The sequence below is a fragment of the Lampetra fluviatilis genome, chromosome 1 (genome assembly GCF_964198595.1).
Source record: "Lampetra fluviatilis chromosome 1, kcLamFluv1.1, whole genome shotgun sequence".
Lineage (NCBI taxonomy): Eukaryota > Metazoa > Chordata > Hyperoartia > Petromyzontiformes > Petromyzontidae > Lampetra > Lampetra fluviatilis.
The window spans coordinates 8,587,278-8,614,776 of NC_136275.1; the positions used below are offsets into that span (position 1 = coordinate 8,587,278).

Genomic DNA, 27,499 nt, shown 5'->3' on the forward strand with positions numbered 1-27,499 from the left:
ACACGGTGAAAATTCAGATATGTTTGTGTGTGTGTGAGTATATGTGTTTTTCTGTAAGTGGGATTTTGTTACTATGCATAGAATGTTTTGTGTTGGTTGAGTTACATGACACACGAAACAGTGTGCTTTGACGGTGCAAGTCAATCAATGTGTGTTCATGTAATCTGGTGCTTCTGTGAACAACCAATATGCTGATATTTTAAATATACACCTCATGGAGGAAAACAACAGTTACCCTGGAAAATAATATTATAATTAACGAATTGATAACATATTATTCTCAAAGACAACCACATATGCCATGTTTCACGAGTGAGCTGAACACACAATACGTTATTTTTAATGAACTCTGAACATTTTAGAAATGACTCATCTCATATATAGAGTATTTCAAAATATCTTCCAGAATATAGAGGTATCCAGAATGATTCTTGACTTAAATCTTGACTTAAAGCTTTCGTGACTGCAGGAATTCATACTCTTTGGGTCTTTCGGTAAAGTCACATAGATATAAAAATTAAAAAAAATCACGACGTTTCGATCGCAACACAAGCAATCGTCTTCAGGTGAAAAAATACAGCAGGCGAACTGCTGAGGCAGGAGAAATATAGCGAGAGAACTACTGCAGCAAGAGGTTTTATAGGTTTGAGATGGGCACAACTCAAGGGTAAGTGGGCGAGGCTAGAGATGGAATTTACAAGTAATATGCCTCGCCCATTGTATTGCTCGAGATTAGCATGTCAATCTGTTAATGTAACCCCACGACTACGGTGCTGAAGAAGCCATTGTATAGCTAGAGATTAGATATCCAGAATAAGCTACCTTTATCCAAAGTTGCATGGGGATTTGTTTTACGTATGTTGACCAAATTTGGAGACAGCATGCATGACTTGCGTTAGTTCACCTTTGTACTGTATTTATGAGATAATACTACAATGTGCGTACAAGCTGTAAAGATAAAAACAAAATTTTCTGAGCAATTTCAAGAACTCTATTGTCGTGCTGCAACCGAGTCACTCAGCCATTTTTCGCAAGGCATTGCTACGACTTGAATCACGCTCAACGTTTGCATCAAATTTCTGTGCGTTGCAGACAGAACTCGATAGAGTTGATCTGGGTGACCTGGTCAGCATTGTGCTGGAAACAACTTCCACCTTCACGACCACTGCCGATGTACTTGTCATCTAATGGAGATGCCAGCAAAGAAACTGCTATCTGCTTCCCATTGAAGATGCTCAGATGACCAAAAGGATTGGTTAAAAATAATCTCCATGTCTGAATGCAACTTAAAAGCTTATTTCAAACCCACACCACTTTAATGAACGGCATTTTGTAGATTAAGTTTATTAATAGACGAAAAATTGTAATCAACTACTTTTTGTGGTCCATTGCTCTGGCCCCTTTATAAATGGCAGGCTGTCCCGAATTTCTGCCCCCCCCGAAGGTGGGACCCCTCCTCCCCTAAAGTGCGTGACTGATGTGGACGTCACCAAATCTTGCCCGTCACCTCTCGTCTAGCGGCACACACGTGAACAGAGATTAGCCTTTTTCCCTAATTATATTTTTAAATGTCATCCGATTTGTTGAATCATCGAACCGACAATCGGTAAAGAAATTAACACCAACACGTCACCATCCCTCATTATACCCGTAGTAGTCATCTGTGGCACCACATCTCAAACCCAGCTCTGTTGCTCCGTTTTGATAATCGGAAACTTTTAACGTCCATGTGTTGCAATGGGTCAAAACAATGGCTTGAGTTGATGCAGGTGTGTGGTACTAAGTAATATGTATGCTCTTTCAATGATTAATTTACCAAAAATATATAAGTGTGTATATTTGCCCAGTCATTATTGAATCGCTATTGGATGAAGGCCTCCTCACTCCGTGACCATCCCTCATTGTCCTGCAATGTACAATCCATTGAAATCCTGCGTACACGGACAGATTTCATCACTCAATCTCTGCCATTGGTGTCCTCTAGGGGAAATTCTCTCCGTTTGGTTGCCACGCCATCATGAATTTGAACCACCATTCCTTATAGTGATCTGTCCTGCCAAAACCCATTTTCATGAAGTCCATGTGGAGAGGTGGGACATGCTTGGAAATACACTGAAAGAGGCAAACCTGGATTAGAGAACACACGCAAGTTAGAGATATAATGTAGCCTAATCGTTACTATATACAAAGAGTAAGAGAAGACTCCGACAATTTTGTCCTTTATCTTCCCTTTCATCCATTTTACCTGCCATTCAACTCCGTTAACTGCCGTTAAATGATAGCCTCGTGACTGTCCGTTGTTAACAAACAACGAGCTGTTCAGTGGTGCTGTTCGTATTTAAATGCAGCATCACGAGTCGAGTCAGGAGTCCCTGTTGTGGGGCCACATACTTTACCGTATAGCCCCACGATTGCATAAAATGAGGCAATGTATTCATGCGGATTGTGTACTACTACACTAACCCCGTCATATTTAGTTTCCGTCCCGGAACCCATTAACTTCTTGAATTAATTTGAGTTACAAAGTCGTTATAGCGCGTTGATGATGTTCATTCCTCACCCCAACCCCCATTGTATGTGTAGTCATGGCTTGTTTTTCTAGTTTCGCTCTCTTTACATTTCTATTTCCATGTTACGGTCCAGGGATCTCTACTGTATTTAAGGATCGTGTTCCACTACGGAGAAATCACGTCGACTTTTGGCCGGTGATCGAGACTAACGACGGAATGGCAGCAAAAGGAGAAAGCACTCCCAGGAACACCTCTACCATGGAGATGGAGCGATTAAATCAGTTCATGTGCAGGTGCGAGGTGGATGATGACTACATCGTCAGAACGTGAGAAATGGCGAAGAATTGGGGAGACCTTCATCCAGCAGTGGTAAGATCATGACTGCCGATGATGACGTTGACGATGCATGCATCGAATCGTGCGTCTGGGATTCACGATTCAAGCGCTGTTTGCACTACTCTACCCAGCGCGTTACACGGCGTTCGCACTGTAATGCCACTCGAAACGCGATTCGTGACATCAGTGCGGGCCTCTTGCCTAACGATTCTCGGCCACCGCCGATTCAGCCCAGTTCGCGTCACCCAATTGAACATTTCTGCTGCCGATCGCCGTTCTGAACGCCGCGGTTTGCGCGATCACCGTCGATTCCGGCAATCAGTGATTGACTCGCGGCGAATAAAGTGCTGGGCCGTGCGGGTCTTTAGCCTGTACACGCGAGCGATATCGTCGATTACGTTCCCGTGGAGACGATCAAGGCGCCGCGCTCTGCCATGTCCTCGGGGTCGCGGCCGCGCGGGGCCCGGGCACCGAGCGGCACGGGGACCCGGGGCCGTGCGGCGGGGGCCGTGCGGGGCCGCAACCTCCTCGCCGTGCTCGGGTAAGCCAGGCGGCACGGCGGCGTCGGGGAGTAACTAGCACCACGGACAGCGACTCGCGTTACCTCCGGGCGGCTGATGGGTGCCGATCGGCTGTGATGGGTTGGTTGATAACGGTTGACTAGCGCGAGTTGATGAGACAGAATGAGATGGGACAGTGAAGAGTAATACTAGGTGATGGAAAATGGGTAATGATGGAATTGATTGGCAAGGATGGGGGACAATGCCTGATGACGATGGGAGACGATGATGAGCGGTGATAGGGAATGATGGGCGATGATGGAGCTGCGATGGGAGATGCCTGATAACAGAGACATTATTGGTTTTATGAAAAAAATGAAAACTCTTTTAACTCACACAACATTTCTTCGAGAGAAAAAAAAAACAACGACTGTATGTGGAAACCCAGTTAAACGTGGCAAGTGCATTTCAGTGTGCAGTTGTGTGGTATGCTTGAAGTCACCAAAAGCAGCTGTTGTCTCATGATACGTTTTAGTATTGTATACCGTATATGACCAACGTCATTGTGTTTTTTTAGGTTTACTGATTATATACTGAATATGACCAACGTCAATGTGTGTTTTTTTTAGGTTTATTGATTATATACTGAATATAACCAACGTCAATGTGTGTTTTTTTTAGGTTTACTGATTATATACTGAATATGACCAACGTAAATGTGTGTTTTTTTAGGTTTACTGTGAAAACTCTGATCGAGAGATCGAATTTTGAACCAGTAGACGAGAGCGTTGAAGAGTTTATCAATTTTGCAGCTGTACTGGAACAGTCACTAAATCACAACTTGAGAGGTAATTGTTACACGTACTGCATCTACACTGCTTAGTTATTGTGTTAAAAACAAACGTATCGCAATGAATACTTTGGAAAAATGGCATCAATTGAAAAAAAGGTTCATTGGGAAAATGTCCTTCAGCTTAGGCTGCACGGTGGCTCGATGGTAAGGTTTTGGGTTCAAATCCCAGTCAGGGGATATCAACAGTGATCCTGTACCCTGGCCCCCATTTATGGGAATGTCGAATTAACGCCACTGGCTTTAGACTAGCAGTGAAGAAAAGTAGCGCTCCATTGCTACTTTAAACAGAGATAGTATGACTTGAGAAAGTATGTACCTGACTTTGGAATTTGTACACATCTTATCCGCATTATCGTTTTCCAATTAGACTTTCGATAAATTATTACATTTTCGTAAATATTTTCTCTCTCGTTGACTGTGACTTAAATGCATTTATTTAAAAAAAAAGCAAAGAGTAAATCATAATCTGCGTGTGGACTTCCACTTGAGAAAAGAACTTCTCAACACGCGGCCTAACCCGGAAGATACCGCTTAGAGCATATTTAATTCATGACCAGCGCGTTTTTGAGCAAATAAAAAATTGGACGTTTGTTGAGTTTCATTTTAATTACAGAAGTATAATGAAACATGAACGTCTCGTTTACCATGAACAACTTGTTAACAGCACCACAGCATAGCTACAGGCCTGGACGAACGTGTATGTAATGAAAGGGTTATTTTTGTGTGTGTATGTAGGTCACGTGACGTGGTTCGGCGTTGAGAACACGAGACATTTTTGGGATTACATACGAGAAGCGTGCTGGCATGTCCCAAACAACTGCATCAGCAGCGTGCAGAGCATGGAGCAGCTCGCACTGTCAGCTGCCAAGGCTAGTGATACTCTCCTCGCCCTTTTACAAACTCTTCATATCACATTTACTATGTACACCTTTTAATAACCTTACACATTTGTCATGCAGTGTACTGAGATCAGAGGCACAGGAAGCTACAGACAAGCGGAAAGGAAGCCACCCGGTAAACATTCAACGTATGGATCAACGTTTTCCCAACGTTGGCCCAGTGTTCGATGTTTACCAAGCAAAACCGGCGCCAACAATTGCTCGAGAGGCAGATGCTTCGCCCCCGATGTTGAGCTTAGGATGTCTCTCACATCGCTGGCCCCCAGGGGGCGCAAGCATACCACTGCATCCCCTGTGTGGGGGAACTCACGGGATAAATCATCAGAACAAAGCGGCACATTCTTCAGTTAATTCAGAAAAGCCAATAAATGTCTCCATCCTCAAACAAACATGGGGTGGGGCTCGCCGCCTGTTGCTAGCCCAGAACCGATGGTGGAAATCACACATTCATATGGCGGGGATGACAACAACAATTGAGCAACCACAGAGACGATCACCCTTCTCTGTTACCTATGTTGCTCCCGCTATGTATCTTGGTGATATCTGTCTGCCAATATGTCTGTCTATAGTTTTCTGGTTAGATTTTATGTCGCTATTTCATTATACCTGATGATGATTGCTTGTGTTGCAATCGAAACGTCGTATTCTATTATTTAATTTAATTTATTATTTTATCTTTAGACGTGACTTAACCGAAAGAACCAAATAATAATTCCTGCAGTCACGAAAGTTCTAAAATTAAGATTGAGCAACCACTGTTGATTGCACACAAAGTGGTAGTTCATCTTCTTGGTTCTTTCGGTGAAGTCACGTAGAAGGGAAAGAACCAAGAAGAAGTCACGTAGAAGGGAAAGAACCAAGAAGATGAATCCCTGCAGTCACGAAAGCTTTACATCGAAAAGTGGTAGTTATTTTGTTGAATCTGAAAGCATGTTTGGTAGATTCGATTGGCCACAGTCGGCCGAACGATCGATTGGGTTCAACCGCGCATGTCCTTGGTGCAGGGGCGAGCGTGGATCCGGGTGGCCCTCATGGAAAAGCGTCTCTCCGAGTACGTGTCGGCGGCGCTGAGGGAGGTGCACATTACAAGGTAGACAACGAGCCGCTGGAGCCACTGTGTCTCCCTGCTCATGTGAGGATTGCAGAAGTGCTCCTCCCACCTGGTGGCCTGAACCATGAGTGGAAATTGCACATTCCTATAGCCAGCCCCTATGGCCAGGTTAACCACTGTTAGAAAATACCACCTGACATAGTTGCATTTTAGTTTTATTGGAAGTTAGTGCTAACCCCCCCCCACACACACATTATAACTGGTATTTTGGAACAACATGCCAATGCTGCAAAATTACACTGCAAAATACTAATTTGGGATTACACATTGCAACATTGCCTCCTACTGTGAAATTACTGCGGACTGTGTGAAACATATCAGCGCTTTCCTTTCTAATAGCCTTGTGCTATACGAATGGCACAACTGGCAAACATGGTTTATTATTGTGATAAAAATGTGATTCCTTTTATTTACAGGAAGTTCTATCGGGAAGGGGCATTTCTGCTTGGGGAGGAGGGGGTCGTGCTGGCAGGCATGCTTCTCGGCCTCAACTCGATTGATTTTAGGTATTTGTTCGTCACTATTGCCGTTGTTGGGCCCGACAGTATTCTCTGTTTAACACGTAGGCTTTGGCGACCAATATGATCCATAATAGAGGTATTTTGGGTTAGATCGCATAGATATAAATGTGTCATACAACTCTGGCTGTCACCTGATTTAGACTGGTTGCAATTACTGGCTAAACGTCGTACTCGAATTGTAAATGCTGTGGGTTTACTCGACAATACACCAGTGTGCTGTACTCGTGCAGTGTACGACTCCGAAGACAGTAACTGTAGAGGCACCTTCGTATTTATTTCACGTAAATTTACACTCTTACACTTCGCTAACACAACCCTGACCGCCGTAGCAACGACGGCGCTGGCGGACTAGATAGTTGGCTAACTATTGAGCAGTGGCGACGTCGAGCGATGACCAAGACGGCAGCGATGACGGCGACGACGAGGACAACAACGACGAGACGACCCCGATTCCCACGGACAGCCCCAAGCTCCCTCTCTCACCTCCTTTTATCCTGCCAGCGGAGCCCGGCCAGGCCCTGGCCACGCCCCCCTTCTGGAACCATCTAGCTGGTTCGGGGTGTCGCAAGATGGATCCCTTCCACGACCATTGGTCCAGTTATTTTCCCTTTGACAACCCTTGCCCCAGATCTTCCCTTTTGGGTGGATATGCCCGTAGTTGCTACCCCTGGCCGCCAGTCGGCGCTGATACACTACACGAATAACGAATTGACATGTTTTGTTAATGTGACAAACCTTACTAATTGGCTGTGTCAGGTAGTGGCAGGTTTGACGACACATTGATAATTACGCGATCTAACCCAAAAAAACCTCTATTATAGAGTATTCTCCATCAGCCAGCTTGGCCCAACACGCTTTCTTTTTTGTAGGGAATATACATGCACGTCTTTTAATACAGTAAAATATGTGTATCAATGGCTTTTCATTCATTATTCCTTTATATGATGGGATGGGAGTCGTTTAGGACATTCAGACGGGTCAAGTAGAGAATAAAATTGTTCAATCCCTTCTCTTCACGTCCTTCATCTTACACACATTCTATAGGGTGATCCAGATGTCTTGTGGCCCCCATTTAAATCTCTAAAACTTTTTATTTTTTAAAAAGTAACGTTTATTTTTAAACAGAAATGTATATACAACGTAAAAACATCTTAGGGGTCAAATAATTGGCGGTCATAATATATCAAATAAAACTTTGCTTATATAGCATAATTCGTTCATAAAATGCAATACAAAGTGCTTTACAAGATAAATTAAAAGCGACTGACACAATTTAAACAACAATGAGATTAATATGTAAAAAAGACGTAACATTATAATGAACTTAAAGTATAATAAAAAGCATAATAAGCACACAATCAGGGTATACTGATTAAAAGCCAATCTCAAAAGGTATGTTTGAAGATGTCGTTTAAAAACATTCACTGATTCTAATGGACCACCCTGTACATTGCTTTCCGGTGTATTCTGGTGTAATGGTTAGCACACTGGACTTGCAATCCAAAGTTCCCCGGCTGGATTGCACCTCACTGTGCGCCAGTTGATTAAATGAGGAAAGTTACTTAGAATGTCCCTCGCCGCCTCTGTGCATGCACACCAGTTTAAATGTGTACACCACAGTTAGGCTATTAGCAGGTTGTGTGCGGTAGGGTAAAGGCATCAACACAGATCATTCCCCATGGTGAACGTTTCATTGACCATAGTCCTTCTGTGTTTTGTAAAGTGCCAGTTGGGGAACAAAACCTCAATAAGAGCGTCTAAACATGAAATAGGTTGTCTGATTTAATATAAACATTTCTGAACTTCATTGAATAATAATTTGTGGATTGACAAAGTGACTGTGGCAAATAATTGTATTTTTATTTTTTCTTAAAGTTTAGCTCAATATATTACAATAACCACCCATCCTTATTAAGAAGCTGCTACTCTGTTTAATACATATATTATGGTGGCACATTTAGTCTATTGGAACTTAAACGATGTTTACAAATGTCAGTGTGGTTTTTGTCTTTCTTTAAAGCTTTTGTTTGAAAGGTGATGCAATGAAAACTAGTAAGCCAGCCTCGATCGACTACACCCCTTACTTGAGCTTTAAACAAAGGTGAGTGTCAGTTAGCATACACTCACGTGGATGTGCACATTGCCACGTGCATTTCTTTCTCTCGTCGGGGTCTCACTGAACGGAATTGAGATGCAAAGTGTAGTTCTGCATGAACGTTTTAATCGGAATGTCGACATGCAACAGCCACCTGTTGGTCAGGTGACTGCGGTCACACATTGTACTTGGCACTGTGCATGATGCAAACTCACCTTTGCATTCCAAAGCAGTCCCCTGTGCAAATGAACTTGCATGACGATGGCGCGTGTTGTTGTGACAGTGTCTGCAGTGATGAGGACCTGACGACATTGGGAAGTGGCAGTGGAAGCACGTCTCTTGAAAATGAAATTTTCTCTGACGTCTGTAAAGAGGAGAAAGCCTGGTGTATGAAGTATCAAAAAATGGAAAAAAAAATCAATGTTATTTGTGAGCAAAAGGTAACCACAGTACAGTTTACATTCACTATGCATGCATATAACAACATTCAAGTCATAATATTCATTGGCGGACCATTGTTTCAACGCTGTGGGTACACATTACATTGTTTTCTCCGAGACCAAGGTGCTCTGCAAACCCTCGGGCCACCTTCAGAGATTTGTTCATGAAGCCATCCAGATGTACAAACACAGACAAAACTTTCATCGAGAAAATGTATTCAGATTGAGCCATCATTGGAAGGATGTGATAAACCGCGTCAAGTTTTAACTGCTATGATTTTCACTCACCCACCCGGTTGTCGTCGTCCTCTCACCTAACCGGTTGTCATCGTCCGATCACGACTTGTACTACAAGTCCATTTACTTGCTAATTGCTCGTGCCCCACCCGTCCATGCACGCCACAAACCCTCCCCCCCCCCCGGTGCTTCCCGTCCCTGCACACCACAAACCCTCCCCCCTCTCCCCCCGTGCCTCCCGTCTCTGCACACCACAAACCCTCTTCCCTTTCCCTTGTAAACTCCCACAGCCAAACTCCCCCCTTCCCTCTCCCCTTCAGTGCCTATATAAGGCCAGAACAGCAGACCATTTTCTCACACCTGAAGACGGACGCTTGTGTTGCGACCGAAACGTCGTGTTTTCTTTTATTCTATTATTTTTTCTATATACGTGACTTCACCGAAAAAACCAGAGAGAATATTCATTGGAATTAAGTAGTAGCACTCATAACTGGTATTGGCCAAACATCCCAATGCTGAAAAATATCTGTACTGGTTTTCGCTTTGATTTCCCCAAAACGTTCCAGTTTTATTTCACACTCAATACTGTCAATGCCAGGAAGTGGGCAAACAACATAATCAAAACATTTCAATTCTGCAGTCCAATCAAAAGCTTTGCATCATTGGCAGCGATGAACTCTGGGTAGTTGTCTTGAGTTAATCGTGAGTTGAGACCAAATTACTGGTACACTCACGTAATCCACACACAATTTAAATGTATGACATGGATAGAGACAGATCGTTGTATTTACATGTGTGACCGTAGTAGCAATAATCGTTTGTCGCTTTGCCGTTTTGGTATCCAGTACGTATATAACCAGGAAAAAAAAACGTCAATGAAAATTGATCCCTTTGGGGTTGGTGACCCCACCACTGAGTGGATGCAGGCAAACTCGAGTGTGTCCTTCAAACGTGCGCGGTGGAAAGTTTGTGAGGTCTGGCTTATAAAAGGTCAAATATACTATGACCGAGTAAAAGTAAATATAATTTAATGGAATTGATCTTTGAGAGTTAATCTGAACACGTGCGCAGAATTTAGGGCATCAAGTAAACATGACTACTGTGGGTGCATGTACTGGACTCTCACCTGGGGTCACACTAGGTTCTCCTGCATCTTGGCCCGTCATTAATACTACAAACACGCGATGGGTAACATGGTAGCCAAATCATTCTTTCTTGAACTAATTATTTTTTTGAATGATAGTGATCATAAATATAATTTAGTTCTAACAATTTCATAAAATAGTAATAGGTTTTTACCCTTTCAACTGGTACAAAACTGACACCTTTATACAAGGGATCATGTTTGCAATAACTACAACACAAGCAGTCAAAATGCAACAAAAAGGAACAACTCTGATAATGATAATGTATGCACTGTCCTTGAAGTTGATTGGTCCACACCCGAGACAGCTTTTCTTAGATCCTAGTCTCCATTAGTGTTGGACCAGATGACGCCAAAAGGCGTACAACTCAAAAACAGCGCACTATCAGAGTATTGAGAGCTGTTGAAAGGGTAAAAACCTATTACTATTTTTTGCCACTGGTAAAGGAGACCTCATAGTGTTAACTTCATAAAAGTAACAATCTTCGCATTCATAGGGCATTTTTATTCCTCAGCATCTCAAAGCGCCCTACATCATGTCTCATCTCAACCATTTGGAGGGTACCCCCATTGGCAACTGTCCCTGTGCGGCACAAGGTGTCTTTGGGTGGGCATTAGTCTGACAGTAGGTGGCAGGATAGTGTGGGCAGTCGCAAAAAAAGTAGTCGATTATAATTTTTTGTCAGTTAATCAGCGGAATTGACGAATTTCCCCCAGCTGTGCTTTCTTTTATAAATTCTAACTTATTCCTGAAAGCTCAACAACTACTGTAGCTAACGTTCACTTGTGCCGATTGCAATTCTATCTCAGTGTTCACATAGATCTATCCTTACATTCTCCTCGCCACATACTCAAGTGCATCACGGTGCTGTGTTCAACACACTCAAGATGTCTGTCAGTCACAACACTCTTTCCATGTTGCATCTGGTTGTTTTTTAGTTGTCTATCTACAAACTTCATACGCATACAAGTGGCAAAACTGTCATGCAACTTATAAGAGTGATTACCACGGAAAACCACAGACTCGCTTTGCTGAAACAGAGGACTTGCTTAGCTCAAGTGAATGCATGCACAAATAACACGTGATGCTTCTCTCGTCTACTGCTCACGTAGTCTGCTGTCATGTACTCATGGCCTCGGTCTTGTTACAGGCATACCTTGAGGAGCTTGTGCACCTGCGAGAGGCCCAGATAGAAGATCTTTCCATTCGACACCAAAATAACCTATTTCTCATGGAGGAAATGTGCTTAACGACTCGTGTGGAGGAGCAGCAGCTGCAGGTCATCACGCGGGAGCTCCAGCAACAGCTGTAAGCACGCGCACGCCTTGTGTGGGGCGCCGTGATGGCGAGTTGTTAACTACATCACCTGTTATACAGTAGGTTGTCGGTTCTATCCTGACCCTGACGTCTGTATATACGGAGTTTGTGTGTCTCTCTCTTTCTCCCCGTGGTCACGTGTATTTTTCTAAGGGTCCTCCAGTTTTTCCCTCCACGTTTAGAAACATGCGTTTATAGTATTTGGCTGCTATAAATGCCCACGTGATAAGCCACTTTGTTAAGCTATCATTTGTGGCCAGGTCGTTTCTGAAAAAGAGCTACTGTATATAGCTCAGTGGGCCTTACCTGTTGCAATAAACACAAATTTAGTTTTAGTTTAGTGTGGATCATGACGCATCGAATGTCTGAGGGTAACAGCTGCCTTTGCTGGGGCTCGTATTTGACTTGCGCTATTAAACACCAATGCAAAACTATTACGTCTTCGAACACAACGGGTACCCTGCAATGAACGAGCCGCACCGTGCATTGAGAACAATAATCATGAATGCTATACGATGCGATGCCCATGCATCAAGAGCAATCACGACATCGCACAGTGAATCGAGTGAGTTCGCAGAGTCCAAGAGTCGCATAAGTGTTAACGAATACAATCCGTCAGGTACTGTCTCAGTTTAACCAAATGTGGCCAGTGGTGTAGCACGCTAAGCATGTTCAGTTTCCACCGCTGGCTCTAAGCCTTCAATGGAGCACATCCCCACTTCGATGTGACTTTAGTCTGCAAATGGTGATACAGTAACGAGCGCAAATTATTAATGTCTTATTTACTGTTTTCCTTCGCTGTTTATGCTCACAATGACTCAAACACGATACCATACGGCTGTCCTGTTCTCTGTGTGAACACTGCGACAAAACAGGGAGAAAATCCCCCGTAAAGTCGATGGGTCAGGTGAATCGTATACACCTCAAGTGTTTTAATCCACATTAAGCAGATTGAAAATAAAGCAAATTTCACCATTGGACACTGTTTACATTCTCAACCTGTACACACACACACGTTCCATTCTGTATGGGCTCAACTACATTGAATGAAGCATTGTGTTGCTCTAATCCCAGATAACCTCATATAAATATGTGTATAGTTGACCTAAATTATCTCCAGGGTCAATGTAAGAGTACACGTTTTATAGCAATGTCATTTATGGCTATTTTTGACAGGAACTAGCAGCTAATTAACATTTTTCCCTCGTTTACAAAAAAAAAGAATAATCATATTCACATGTGGCTGGTAATCATCAGCTAATGTTGTCAATGGCACTGCCACTAGAATTGGTATGGCTATGGTAATTATCTGTGGACATGCCAATGAATACACCTGCCTACCAGTATTTTGTGCATTTGCAAAGGCCATTAGCTCTGAGTTGGTGGGAAATTGTGCCTAGCAGTGACAGCGTGGTATATGTATGTACCTGTATGTATGTTCACATATCGGAGGTGCGGGGGATGGACAACAAACTAAACACAAAAAGCAATTCTAAAGAAATCAGTTTTCTAACCTAGAATTAAAAGTTCATAGCTCCAGTGACTTCCTACTATCGGAAGGAAGAGTGTTCCAAACGGCCGCAGAAACGATGCAGTGATCGTCTTTGTTCGATGGCTATCCCAAAGCTGCTGCGAGGATGACCGTAAAATATGAGAGTGGCATATGCATCATGGGCACCACATGTTTTTTCCATATATATGGAAACCCTCTTCTTTTGACTCATGCCTTCATCATTATTTGCTGTGATTGTGCTTGTTTCCTGAAAGGCTCACTGAATCTCGACTGTATTATCAGGGTCCTGCCATGGTTTTTTTTATCAGTAGAGGGCGATGTTGCTATGTAATTTGCAGGTACGTTTTTAGTATTGGGATGTTTTTACCAATTCCAGTGATGTACGGTTTTTGTAACATACATATAAGGGAGGAGACCGCAGAAACCTGGAGAAAAGCAATGCGGAACAGGGGGAGCACCATGCACGCTCCACACGGAGTCGAGAATCGAACCCAAGCCCTTTTTTCCACGAGACACAAAGTGTTACGACTGTGTAACCCTGCCGTCCAGTATGGCATGCACTCGACTTCCCTTAACCGCCCGTTATGGAGTGTGCAGAGTCTGTCACGGCTGAGGGAATGTACAGCCGAGTTCAAACTTTGGGTCATACCGAGCGTACTGCGAGCGGTGTTTATGCCGAGATGTGCGTTGCTCCACACCCGCCGTCGTGCTGCCCGTGACACAAGATTGTGCCCAAAATAATGAAAATGCACATGGGGGTAACCGCCACCCGCAGCAAGGCTACGTTGCCCCGGCAAGGGGTCGCGCCCTCCTTCTCGCTTCTATGGATATAAGTGGGTGATGTAAGGCGAGCGCCACGGAGTTATTTGGTTTTTATATTTGTCCAGCTGAACTCTACTCCGTCTAAACCATCGGGATCAGCAATGACCCATTTGGACTGTCTCATGAAAGCATACATGTTCTAATGTTCTGATGCTTTTTGCTCACGGTGACCCGTCAAGACCCAGACATTATTTGAGGCCGAGTGTACACACCGTGACCTTTATAAAAGCGTCAACGTGGGACAAGTATCCATGTCTCTCTTGTGTGAATGCACCACACATTAAATACACTTTTCCGTGTTTCACTATTCTTGTCATAATATCCCAATTCTGAAAAATTATTTGTAATTTACTATTTTGGAATTACACATATCAACAGTGTGCCTCTTGCGAATACTTGTCAGGGCCCTTCTGAAAAAGAGTCTTGTGAACTCAGTAAGGCTAAAACTTAACTAAAAACTAAACCTTTTTACCAGGTAAGGCCCACTGAGCTATATAGCTATTTTAGAAGCGCCCTGGCCACAAATTATAGCTCAACGAAGTGGCTTATCATGTGGAAATTTATAGCAGCCAAATGCTCTAAATGTATCTTTATAAATGTGGAGAGAAAAACTGGAGGACCCGGAGAAAACCGACGCGATTGCAGGGAGAACATGCAAACTCTAAATATACAGGCGTCGGGGTCGGAATCTAACCCACGACTTCCTGTATACCAGGCGAAGTAGTTAACATTTAGCCACCGTATTCAGACTTACCTGGGTAAATAAGCTTTATAATAAATACACAGTGTATAACTGTGGCACACACTGAGCCATCATACTGTAAACCACCAAGGTGCACAGAAGCTGTTTTCTGTTGTTATTTTGTTGTAGGGCCAAAGTGAAGCTCCAGGATCAGTGTTCGAGACAAGATCTCACCAACTTCTTTACATCTCAGTGTTTTTCCCCCCCCTCCTGGACTGTGGAAAATGTGGCGATGAACACCATGATTTTTCAAAGAGAGCATACAAGGTGAGGTGATGAGAAAAAGTGAATAGTGTAGTAAAGGCAGTTGGGAATTCTCTAACACAAACAGATTGAGTCACTGATTACGTCATCAACTAAATTGGCAGCAAGTAAACCGAGGTATTATGCGTTGCTGTGGAGCATTGTGGGAAAAAATCTAATATAAACGGAAGTCTGCTCTCTCTTCATATACAAAGCAAAACATATCTGAGTCCATGAGTCTATTGGCTTTCCACACCAACATTATCAAGTGTAACTTGTTTAAGAACGGATACCGTGGACTGGTGTAGACCCCGTGGGTCTCATCAGGAGAGTTAGGCTTATGACACAAACGCTGCGGCTGGATCACCAGATGTTAAATATTCTGTTATTTGCTTTTACCCAATGATCCACGGCAATCCATAATACATTTGCGTATGGAGTGTTCTTTGCATTTCCATCTGGTAATCCAGTAATTATTGCTGCCAGCAATGCAGTTTTTGTTTTACATACTTATACATACTCATTGTAAGATGTAACTATAAATGCACGCATAAAATGACCTGAAAGCCTCCGAATGCATTCTGAATAACCTGGTGTAGTGTATAGCATTACGAACTGGGCGACCTGAGTTTGATTCTTGTCCGTGGCTGATATCGGTGGTGACTAGTGAGCAATGTGTGAACTGGTCTTGGGCCACCTTTTCACCAGCCTCCATTGATCAGAATAGTAAAGTATGGTATGGTGAAACAACCCCCATGACAACATGGCATGGGAAGGGCTTCCTACAGCAGTGGTTTGACAAAGGACTGTTCTTCATTATGTAACCTGAAATAGATGACAGGGTAATCTCTAAATGTAACACTATCTTCCAAAATGTATTTGGCATCTAAACACAGTGGAGCAGTAGGAACACTTTGTGCCTCACAGCAAGAAGGTCCTTAGTTCGATTCCCGATTTAGGCGCCTTTCCGTGTGGAGTTTGTATGGTCTAAACGGGGTTTCTCCAGGAACTGCAGCTAAACAAAACAATGCAACTGAAAAAGTACAAACAAATTACCTGTACATTACTTTATTAAGAATACACAGCAGCAACATCGCCCCCGACTGCAAAAACTTGGCAGGATCCCCCTGAAATAAGAGTCTTGAGACTCAGTGAAGCTTTCCTGGGGAAGCATTCATAAGAGTCAAATATCTCTATTGAATTCTTATAATTTAGTTATATTGTTTCTTATTAATGTGACCTGGATTGCTTATAGCAAAACGTGGGTTGATTGGTGGAAAAATACACTGAACGAATATGAGCAATTAAAACAGGTCTTGCTTAGGTTGGAGTTTTCATTCGCATTGAGGGTATATGTATCTCATAATTTGTCTTGCAATGCAACAGCGACATTACACAATGCATCTACAGTGGGTGGGTTGCGAATAAGTGAATGCAGTGAGGTTATTACAAATATAAAGTGTGATTCCTATACTCAATAAACCCCAAACATCCCAAAAATTAGCTCTGCAAATAGCAATTTACATGAAGCATTAGAGATCCGTGAATTATATATTTATGTATACGGGCAGTCCTCGACTTATTAACGATTTTCGTTCCTGAGACCCGTTCGTAAGTAAAACCGTTTGTAAGTCGGGTGTTCGTAAGTCAAGGACTGCCTGTACATGTCATTGCAGAAGTCTTCCGAGTCTGGAGAATCTCTCAGGAGATAGTAGCCCCTTCTCTCTTCACGGGGACACCTCCCACTCGCAACTGGATTCCGAAGCAAATTCTGCTGCGAACTGGAAGCAAATGGGTAAGTTAAGATTGTGGTGGGGGAAGGGATTACTTTGTATATTATATATTATATCAGTTGTATGTAAATCGCATAACCCTTCTACTGCAAAATAATGTAACTGGACTATTTTAATTTATATTGTTTGAGTCCCACTGAATCTAACATGTTCATGCATTAATGTCTCACAAGTGTTACTCTTTTTGAATTGCAAAAGAAATGCTTTCATTTCTACGTTTCATGAGCATAATTTTTTGCCAGTTTGCCAAGTGGGAGGGTGGGGCACCAATTCTAGATTTGAAGCTTTCGTGACTGCAAGGAATCATATTCTTAGGTTTTGTCGGTAAAGTCACGTAGGTAAAACATCAAAATTAATGAAAATAAAATAAAATAAAACAAAAATCACAACGTTTCGGAGGCAACACAAGTCTCCGTCATCAGGTGGGACCGTCACAGCCGAATTAGCTGCATCAAGTGAGGCAATGATTCAAGATGTAATCCCTTATAAGCAAGTTGAAGGGGGGAGGAGAGGGGGGGGGAGCTCATCAAAATGTGGTAGCCAATGAATGGAACGTATCGGGAGGGAGGGGGGTGGGGCTCAAAGACAGCACGGAGTGCTAAGTACAACGCATCGGGAAGGGGAGGGGGGGCCAAAAAAATGGACGACGGCTTGGACGCGGTTGCTGCTGCACACGCCAACACAATGGACAGAGAGGGGGAGGGGAGGTCTGATACACATGATAGACAAAAGAACGAAAATGCCCATGTTTATACCAATGCTGGCTGAACAATGAAGAGAGTACTGTTAAAAAATAACTGGGGTTGTTAACACTCGGTAAAGTAAAGTAAAATAGTGCCTGTCAGATAAGATGGTCCAAAAAAGTGTAATTAAGTCTTTTTTGCGTGGTTGATAACATCTTTCCAATGATTACTAAGTTTGTACCCATCATCACGGTTGAAATTATGTCTGTGTTTGTATATTTGTATGGCTTCGTGTACAAACCTTTGATTGTAGCCGGGAGGTTTGCAGAGAACCTTGGTCTCGGAAAAGACAATTTCATGAGAGCCCACCGAGTTGTAGCAATGATCGGCAACGGCAGAAGAATCAGTTCTGCCGTGTTTCAGATCTGACTTGTGCTCGCGGACACGATCAGAAACATGACGTTTCGTTTCTCCAATGTAGCAATCACGACAAATGCAACTCAATTTGTAGACTCCAGGATACTGTAAGTCAGGAACGACATCCTTCACAGATGGAATCAGATCACGGATTTTATGCACTGTACTGAATCGGACTTGGATCTTATGTTTGTTTAGAATTTTGGAGATATTTTTGGTCACGCCTGCTATGTATGGTAACGTGATGGTTTTGGTCGGAGTTTCATGTGGCTGTTTCTGTGTGGTGGGAGAGACAGCTTGGCGGATAGTATGGTCAGAGTATCCGTTCATCCTGAGGGCCCGATGTACATGTCTTAATTCACCGGTCAGGTGGTGTTTGTCAGAAATGCCATGGGCTCTGTGGGGCACCAATCCGTGCCACAAATCAATGGTAGCCAATCGCAAGTTAGCGGCAGGGCGCTGGGATTCTACCAGGGAATCGTGACATCACAATGTAATCCCCGCCCATGGACAGAGCTGATCAGGAAAGACTGAGTCATCTGAAATGCATGCACACGTACATTTGCTTCTAATGGATTCGCTTCCAGCAGAGATATTCCAAAAGTGTGCCATTGCCTCGCTTGTTGCTCAACTCACTCGGCAGCGTGCCAAGGCGGATTTGAGAGTTGTAAAAAAAAAGTAAAGCAGCCGTGCATCAATAGATATATCCCCAGACAGATCCACATCTCAATCAAGGTTACTGTCAAAGGGTTGGTGACGGCTAATTCCGTTTGATGCCACCGCACGCAGTTTACAGAAACCTCTGATGTCCACCATAACAGTCCCATCATGAGGCTTCATGTCTTCTCATTGTCTCAAGTCGCTTGGTATCCTCTATTCTGCACATTTAAACTTCCCTTTATCAATTAGAATCACAATTGTTTTGGTACGCTTTATTCAATGTCTAAACGAACGAGCTCACCTTACCGTAGTTAATAGCATCCTGCACATGCACTTTGTGTGTAAGGGCTCTCCCAACCAATACGATTACTCCGACATTACTATCGTATTCAACTCTCAGCCCTCAATGCTAAAGCTGACCTCTCTATGCTCCCAGAGGCTTCGTGTAGTCCAACTGTGATGGATTCATTTGAACAATTCTGGAATAAACATATTCCACAGTGCCAAACCCAATTCCCGAACGTGTTAAGTCAACCCATGCTGTGCAGTGCACACTTTTGAGCACAGTCTCATGCATAACTACCTTATGACCACTCCCACACTTGCAGTGTAGGGAAATGCCAAATACTATATAGTTTTTCCGACATTGCCAAGACTGACGTAGACAGTTTGTGTGTGTATCTGCAAATTGTGCAGACGTGCACAATGTGACCTTACATGACTAAATCCAGGTGTTGGAGGTTGTTTACCCCACTTGGACATGCTTAAAATAGAATTCAGCCTTGTCAAAACCAACACTGAGCCATACAAATGTTTAAATGATCTGACCCGAGAAAATGGGATCAGAGAGTAAGGAAAATGGGTCGCCGTTCGGGATGACTGTACACGTCATCGCCAAAGTCACGTAACACAGATTAATCACATCAGAACATTGTAGTGCTGATGGGCATTGCATGTGGTTGTCCTGGTTAATGGCATTGCATTTTAATAGCTTTGTATTTTTGGGTTATTACTGCGGGTATTAGCCGTAAATATATGCGCTATCTGCTACACAGTGGTAATTTAAGATCCTGTGACGTGGTTTGCAAGAGCAGGCCATTGTGTGCTGGCATCTTGGTCCAAATATGAGAAAGGAAAAACCATACTCTCACAAATAACTCGTTTGGGAAATACATATCAATCATCGGCATCCCCTGTGAAAACTTGTCAGGATCCTCCGGAATAAGAGTGATGAGACTCGGTGAGGCTTTTTTTTGTAAACAAGCGTAATATTGTGGAAATTTGATATATGACCCATGTTTAAACAGTTTTGTATAAAAGTTCACATGAAACCAGTTTAAAATACGTAAAGAACATTTGTTTGTCTAGCTAATTGTTATGCTGTATTTCAAGTAATTCATGTCTGTTTAAAGCTCTTAATGCATAACGTAACACATACAATAAATTATCTCTAAAATAAGTATGAGATATATTTTAAATGGTAAAATGTTGATTAAAAATAGGTACACTCTTATCAGTTGTTTCCAAACAGTGAAATTAGCTACGCATGATACAATTATCTGTCTCAACCACCTCAATGTAAAATTATAGGTGCTACTCTACATCAACATGAGCCATGCACAGAATAAGTGAAATTATCTTCCTATTGACTGTACGGTTGTTATTAGCGATCATTGTAACTTTATGCTATTTGTGCAGATGAAACTCCCTCTTTGCTGGGATTGTGCGGATCACTGTCATCGCTTACAAGCTACAAGTCTCTGACGAGCCTGAAGTCAGCAGATGAACCTCCCAGCCCTGCACAAGAAGGCCTTTTATAAACAGATTGTATTCTAAATTGTGCATTTGCAATGCACAAGCGCTTGTTGCTGTTATTTGCAATGCGTCACTTTTTAAATACTATTAATACAACTTGACCAGGATACTGAAGTTGTTGGATTAAGATAACGGTTAAAAGGCTGCTTTTATATGTTCTAGGTTCATGTTAAAAAAGAAAATGCATGGCAATAATACTCACATTCAAAATAATTACATATGTAAACCTACAAATAAGCAAGCGACCATGTTAGGTAATTTAGTGTAATATAATCAAGTCAGAATATCAGGAAAGGTAGAGGCTGCTGCCATAAAATTCCAATTCGTTATGAGGCCTAAAGAATGGACTCAGAATAGGGTTGCGAGTACAAATCCTTTTTGAGGGTGACTCCGTCCATCATCCTTATTGGGTTGATAAAATACCTACTACTCTGTGGAAAAGCCAACAGTGGTTATCCTATGGAGACACCCTCCACTGCCATATGAATGTGGATTTTTTTCACCACTTGTTCAGGGCTGTAAAGTGGAGAAGAGCACCATCTCAAAGCTTATTTGAGTAGACATCACTTTGACTTTATGACTTAGAATTAGTGTCTATTTAAAGTGAACTATCATACAACATTACAACGTATAAAGCAAGACTGCATATGCACAATTTTAGTATGGGGTAGTAGCTGCTTCTTTTGCTTCATTATCCAATGCTGTATATTTACTTGGATGTAACTCTACCAAAACAATAAAAAAAATACTGCCTGCCAATTTCTTTTTGTATCACTGAATGTCATGCTATTGCCTCTGCCCTACATAACTTGCACTTACGGCACACAGTGATGCATGTGTAGGAGTGATTGTCACTCACCATTCAACAGCCCTGCAGTTCCACTTACTGTCAATAGGGTGCAGAGGCATTACCTCGCCAGGGCAAATGCCATGGGCCAGAGAGAGGCCAATGGTGGATCCTGGTAAACGGATCCTAGGACACATTCCCTGGGCCCCCGGGTGGGGGGGAACTGGGGGAATGATGTCACCTTCCAGGATGGCCCAGAAGGTTCCAGAAGGAAGGTGTGGCCAGGGCGGAGCTGGCCACGAACGGGTATATAAGGCAGAGCTCTCAGAGCTCTGGCTCAGTTATCTATACGCCGAAGACAGGAGACCGGGCTGGAGAATAGGACCCTGGACCCCAAGCTCTGCAGCCCTTCTAAGGGCTGGAGCTCAGTGAGGCGAGTGGTCAGGACCCACAGACCAGGAGGTCGGGGTCAGTTAGCCTCCCTTAGGTCCCAGCCGGAGGACGATAGGGGACGGGTGACCAGAGTTAGGCCCCGTATAGTTCGGAGGCCATAACGCCTAGGTATCGGGTGATGGGACCGATATACCCTTCATGCTAAGGACCCTGTAGTGAAAGACAAAAAACATCGTGTGCCTCATAAAGAAGTTTATTCGTCAATATTTACAACACTACAACTGGAGTCAGAAGTGGTTAAAATATGGAAACAAGACGAACGACCCGCGTGCGAAGCCTGGATGAAGATAACTCAGACTTACCTGCGGGGGCTGAAAACTGTGCAGAAGATGCCGGCGTGCTGCCGGCCGCCCAACCACCAGCCCGGCCACCGATCGCCCCTCCTGGCGCAGGCAACGGGGTCCGCGCTGCGCACTCCCGCCTCGCCCAACTACTTCATGCTGCGGCCTCTATTCTTGAAGAAATTAACCAAGGCGGGACGGTGCTGGAGGCTGCAGGCGAAACGGAGCAGCCGCCAACGGCAGTTCCCGCCATCGGACAGCCCGCGCATTTTGAAATTTCCCCCTAGGGACCATGTGCTTCCGCCAGACACGGAAGCCAGATACATCTTGGGAACGTTGTGGTCCAATCACAGCACGCCGCGTCATTGGCGGGCGAGGCATACAGCTCCAGCCAATCAACGGACGCTGCGTCATCACGGCAGCGACCCGCTACAGTGGACGCCATCGGACAAGCGATCGCCGATTTTCGTATAGACTCCGACCAGCTCGCCTCAGCGCCGGCGGCCACCCTCCAACAACGCTTGCCGATCCTCGTTACTTCTCCACGCTGGACCTCCTGTCGGGGTTCTGGCAACTCCCCCTCGACGCAGCATCGAAACATAAGACCACCTTTCGGACACCGCAGGGCCTTTTTGAATTTAATCGTTTGCCCATGGGTCTCCACTCGGCCCCAGCGACGTTCCAATGCCTCATGAAAATTGTCCTCGCTGGGCTCCAGTGGGACTCATGCCTCATTTACCTTGACGATGTGATCGTCTTTAGCCGCACGTTCAATGCGCACCTTGAGCATCTGCAAGCTGTTTTTCTGAAAATGCGCGCTGCTAACTTGAAGTTCAAGCCGCAGAAATTCCATCTTCTGCACGAGTCTGTGCAGTACTTGGGCCATATAGTCAGCCGCTTGGGAATTTCCACCGATCCTGAGAAGACAAAATGTGTCAGCTCGTGGCCGACCCCCACCTTTGTGGGGGACGTTCGCAGTTTACTTGGCTTCGCGTCCTACTTTCGCTGACCATCGCCAAGCCACTCCACGCCGTCACATCCAAAGGGGTGAAATTTCAGTGGGGGGAAGCTGAGCAGGCCGCATTCGATTCCTTACGCGATGCCCTCGTGAAGGCACCGCCCTTGGCCTACCCCGACTTCTCGGAGCTATTCATTCTGGACACTAACACCAGCAACACTGGGATTGGCGGGGTGCTCTCCCAGATTGTTGACGGCGTCGAAAAAGTCGTCGCGTATGGTAGCAGAGTGTTGTCTCCTGCCGAGCAACGCTACTGTGTAACCTGCCGCAAGTTGCTGGCTATTGTTTTCTTTATTCAGCAGTACAGGCCGTACCTATACGGTCGGCATTTTACTGTTTGATCCGACCACCCCGCATTGCAATATGCTTTGCAGGTAGACCAACCATCCGGCCAGCTTTCCCGGTGGCTCGAAATTCTTCAGGACTACGATTTCACCGTCACTTACCGTAAAGGTACCCGACACACTAATGCCGATGCGTTGTCTCGTCTTCCGCCGGTTCAAAAATGCGCTTGTTTTTTTGGGTCGTGCCGTTGCAAGCCTCCGCTGACGGAGTCTGTCGCGCCCCCTACAATGGTGGCTGTCACTCTTCCCATTGACCCGGTTCCGCTTGATGACCCCGTTGAGGTGACGGTCTGTGATGACCTGCTTGGTCTGACGCTAGCGGAATGGGGTTACCACCAGTTGGAAGACGTGTCTCTGCTGGCTTTACGACGTCGTGTCAGTGATCCAGCCAAGTGCCAGAGCTGGTTTGTTTCCGTCATTTTGCGACAGGGTCTTCTCATGCATTGGGACAGTGATTCCTGTCAGTATAAGATTGTCGTAACCTCTGTGCTACAGGGTAAGGCCATGTGGGCAGCACATGAACGGTTGCTACAAAACCCTTGGTATGCTGCACCTGCAATTTTTTTGGCCGGGTATGTTGCGTGACATAACCGACATCCTATAGGGCTGTACCCAGTGCGCACGCCGGAAACCGCCAGCGCGGCCTGCGTGTCCGCCCTTGCAGCCCATTTCCGTGTCTCGCGTGAATGAGCTGGTGGCTTTAGACATCCTGGGGCCTCTCCCTACTACGCCGAGAGGTAATAAGTACCTTCTGGTTGGGGTGGAGTATTTCACTCGTTGGCCCATGGCCTGGGCTCTCCTCAACCAGTCGGCAGCAGCCGTCGTGGATGCCTTGGTTCAGGGCTACGTCCTGAACAAGGGTGCTCCCGAACGGCTGCTGACCGACCAGGGAAGGAATTTCTCGGGTGCCCTTTTGCGCGAAGTGTGCAGCCTGTTGGGCACAAAGAAGGTGCGCAATTCATCCTACCACCCTCAAACTGACGGCATGGTAGAGCACCTGCATAGAACTCTCACCTCTATGCTGTGCCACCAGGTTGATGAATCCCAGCTCGACTGGGACTTGCAAATTCCTGGGGTTCTCGCCGAATATCGAATGGCGCCGCACACAGTGACAGGCTTCTCGCCATTTTTCTTAATGTATGGTAGGGATGCAGTCCCCCCGGCGGAAGAATGCTTGCGCATCGACCAGCCGCTGCAAACATCAAAACTCGCAGACTATCTGCGGTTCAACCTTCGTAAACTGTCAGAGGCGCACGAGGCCGCCATTAAGAATTCGGCCTCTCGCCAGCGTGCTAATTTGCGGCTGCATGCCCCTAAGACATCCACACACGCGTGGGCAGCGGGGGACAAAGCCTGGCTTCATTGTCCCCAGGTGCCGGTATCCACATCGGCCAAACTTCTTAAGCCATGGCGGGGTCCGGTCGAAATTGTTGAGGTTGTTTGGCCCCAGTGCATTAAGATTCGATGGGGAAAGCGTCGCTGGTTCATTCACCCCTCCCGGTTGAAGTCTTTTGTCGCGCCACGCATTCCCGCGTCACACACACATCACGGGGGCCGAGCGTGCGACGCGTCCAACGAGACAAGTGATGCCTTGTTGGTGCCTAACCCACTTTGCAGTCGTGTCGCCATTCCTGCAGATGACGCGGGAGTGATGGGGCCGTGCAATACAAGGTCGCCCGTTGCGGACGCCGAGTCATCATGGGCCTCCCCGGGTGTGCCTGCCAACTCACCCTCCCCGCCTGTACCACCAAGGAAGCCACCCGCTCCCTACGACGGGCCAGCAACACGCACTCGCGCTAAAACTTGGGGGTTTTCATGAGGGCCTCGTTCATTTCCTCACACATACGCGGTCTGGTTGGTTGATGCCGTGCACCGCGTTCTACTGCAGGTCTGTGGAGTGTTCGTACCTTTGCAGCATAGAGGTCCTTTCAAAATTCAGTTTTTTTTCTCGTTGCCCGTTGGCTTGTTATTACCGCGTCGCGCGTGTTCATGGGTGTGTGTTCGTTCGGTTCTCTCGTGTTACATATGTATATATTGTGTGTTCTTGTTGAGGGGGTATTTATGTCGGAATGGTCTTGTTACGTTTTGCGAGGCACACGCGTTATTTTTACATGTTCACGGTTTTGAAATATTCGTTAAATTGTTACAGCCAGGGGGGGTGATGTAGGAGTGATTCTCACTCACCGTTCAATAGCCCTGCAGTTCCACTTACTGTCAATAGGGTGCAGAGGCGTTACCTCACCAAGGCAAATGCCATGGGCCAGATAGAGGCCAACGGTGGATCCTGGTTAACGGATCCTAGAACACATTCCCTGGGCCCCCAGCTGGGGGGGAAACCAGGGGAATGATGTAAACCTTCCAGGATGGCCCAGAAGGTTCCAGAAGGAAGGCGTGGCCAGGGCGGAGCCGGCCACGAACGGGTATATAACCCAGTGCTCTCAGAGCTCTGGCTCATTTATCTACACGCCGGAGACAGAATACCGGGCTGGAGAATAGGACCCTGGACCCCAAGCTCTGCAGCCCTTCTAAGGGCTGGAGCTCAGTGAGGCCAGTGGTCAGGACCCACAGACCAGGAGGTCGGGGTCAGTTAGCCTCCCCTAGGTCCCAGCCGGAGGACGATAGGGAACGGGTGACCAGAGTTAGGTCCCGTATAGTTCGGAGGCCATAATGCCTAGGTATCGGGTGAAGGGACTGATATACCCTTCATGCTAGGGACCCTGTAGTGAAAGTCAATAAACAACGTGTGCCTCATAAAGAAGTTTATTCGTCAATATTTACAACACTAGACATGCATGTACTTACGGCACACATTGATGCATGCTGCCAGTGTAACCTCAAGCAACTTCGACATTCATCGAAGTATACTCGGTCTGTGAAACTGTCTGGCACAGAGACTTCTATTTAAGTTTTCCAATACGATCGAACAGCATGGGAATACATATCAGATCACTGTTAATTCTGCACATATGCCACTGCTCCTCCCTTAAGCAATGGGCACCCTAATATATTAGTAGACATGTTCAAATATGTCCATTGAGCAAACAATGCTGTATTTGTATTTTGACCCGAAGTCCCGTCTCTCACGTGCGTCATTGCTCCCATCAATTAGTTTTAAGCAACCAATTGTCTTCTATTTACTGTTGTCATTTGCAAAAGCATTAGCAAATATGCAGCGATTTCCTAATTCTGAAGATCAATACATTTCCCAAAGGTATTTATTAAGATGCTTTGGCTTTTCTAAAACGATAAAACACTACATTACTTTACATTTTGTGTAATTTTAGTCGGTGTCTTGATGGTCAATACAATGAGGGATGGAGTCCCTTTTCATCACCCTGAATAGGCGAAAACGATACGCTGCACAATACGGAGTCACACTGCGCTAAAGGTGCATGGTGGCGATATGTTAACCACCTCGCCTAGTATGCAGGAAGTCGTTGGTTTGATCCCGAACCTGATGCCTGTATATTTGGAGTTTGCATGTTCTCCTTATGATCGTGTGGATTTTTCTCCGGGTCCTTCGTTTTTTCCCTCCACATTTAGAAACATGCGTTTAGACTATTTGGCTGCTATAAATGTCCACATAAGCCACTTCGTTGAGCTATCATTTCTGACCAGGCCGCTTTTGACCCAATGGTTGTTGTTTTATATACATTTCTGCACCTTGTTTAAAACTTACGGTTTTCCAGCCTGTACCGGATTCTGTTGTTGAGCACAGAGAACGCAGTTGCAAGCGGCTCCCTGCCATCCCCAGCAGGTGGCATCATGGCAGGTGCAGCTGCCGTGTGGCAGCAGCAGCAGCACTTAATATCTAAACAATCTTCGCAAAGGAAAGATCTCACCGAGAAGATGATTCTCCAACCGCGGTCAAGTAATCTCGACAGCCAATCCTGAGGCGTGAAATTTCTGCCTGAAAAAAAGAGTTGAGAAATGTATTCATCGTCAGAATTAAAGAGAAGCCCTT

General features: G+C 44.9%; 2 protein-coding genes across 4 annotated transcripts in view; one reads left to right on the top strand and one right to left on the bottom strand.

Moving 5' to 3' along the window:
- AKAP9 (A-kinase anchoring protein 9) overlaps positions 1-3,481 on the bottom strand; it is a 99,274-nt gene extending 95,793 nt beyond the window's left edge. Inside the window, exon 1 of the mRNA XM_078855141.1 lies at positions 3,451-3,481. The gene's annotated coding sequence lies outside the window, so the exon portion shown is untranslated. The remainder of the gene's footprint in view (positions 1-3,450) is intronic.
- Positions 3,189-21,551, top strand: LOC144931451 (RUN domain-containing protein 3B-like). 3 transcript variants are annotated; one of them, XM_078855289.1, is made up of 11 exons: positions 3,189-3,387; positions 4,079-4,194; positions 4,935-5,068; positions 6,103-6,188; positions 6,626-6,715; positions 8,751-8,831; positions 9,109-9,265; positions 11,798-11,955; positions 15,171-15,308; positions 16,961-17,079; positions 20,536-21,550. In XM_078855289.1, the coding sequence occupies exons 1-11, from the start codon at positions 3,281-3,283 to the stop codon at positions 20,655-20,657; spliced, it is 1,308 nt and encodes a 435-aa protein (XP_078711415.1). In that variant the 5' UTR covers positions 3,189-3,280; the 3' UTR covers positions 20,658-21,550. The 3 variants fall into 3 exon arrangements, with proteins under 3 accessions (XP_078711415.1, XP_078711423.1, XP_078711431.1); XM_078855297.1 differs by lacking the exon at positions 6,626-6,715 and having other exon boundaries at positions 20,536-21,551; XM_078855305.1 differs by lacking the exon at positions 15,171-15,308.
- Positions 21,552-27,499: the final 5,948 nt, after the last annotated feature.

What these genes read in the sequence shown, in the direction of transcription:
- LOC144931451 (XM_078855289.1), top strand. Translation starts at nt 3,281, where the DNA reads ATGTCCTCGGGGTCGCGGCCGCGCGGGGCCCGGGCACCGAGCGGCACG. An exon ending in TACTTGAGCTTTAAACAAAG is followed by an intron (nt 8,832 to 9,108) that starts GTGAGTGTCAGT and finishes TTGTTGTGACAG; the next exon opens with TGTCTGCAGTGATGAGGACC. An exon ending in TTTCAAAGAGAGCATACAAG is followed by an intron (nt 15,309 to 16,960) that starts GTGAGGTGATGA and finishes ATGTCATTGCAG; the next exon opens with AAGTCTTCCGAGTCTGGAGA.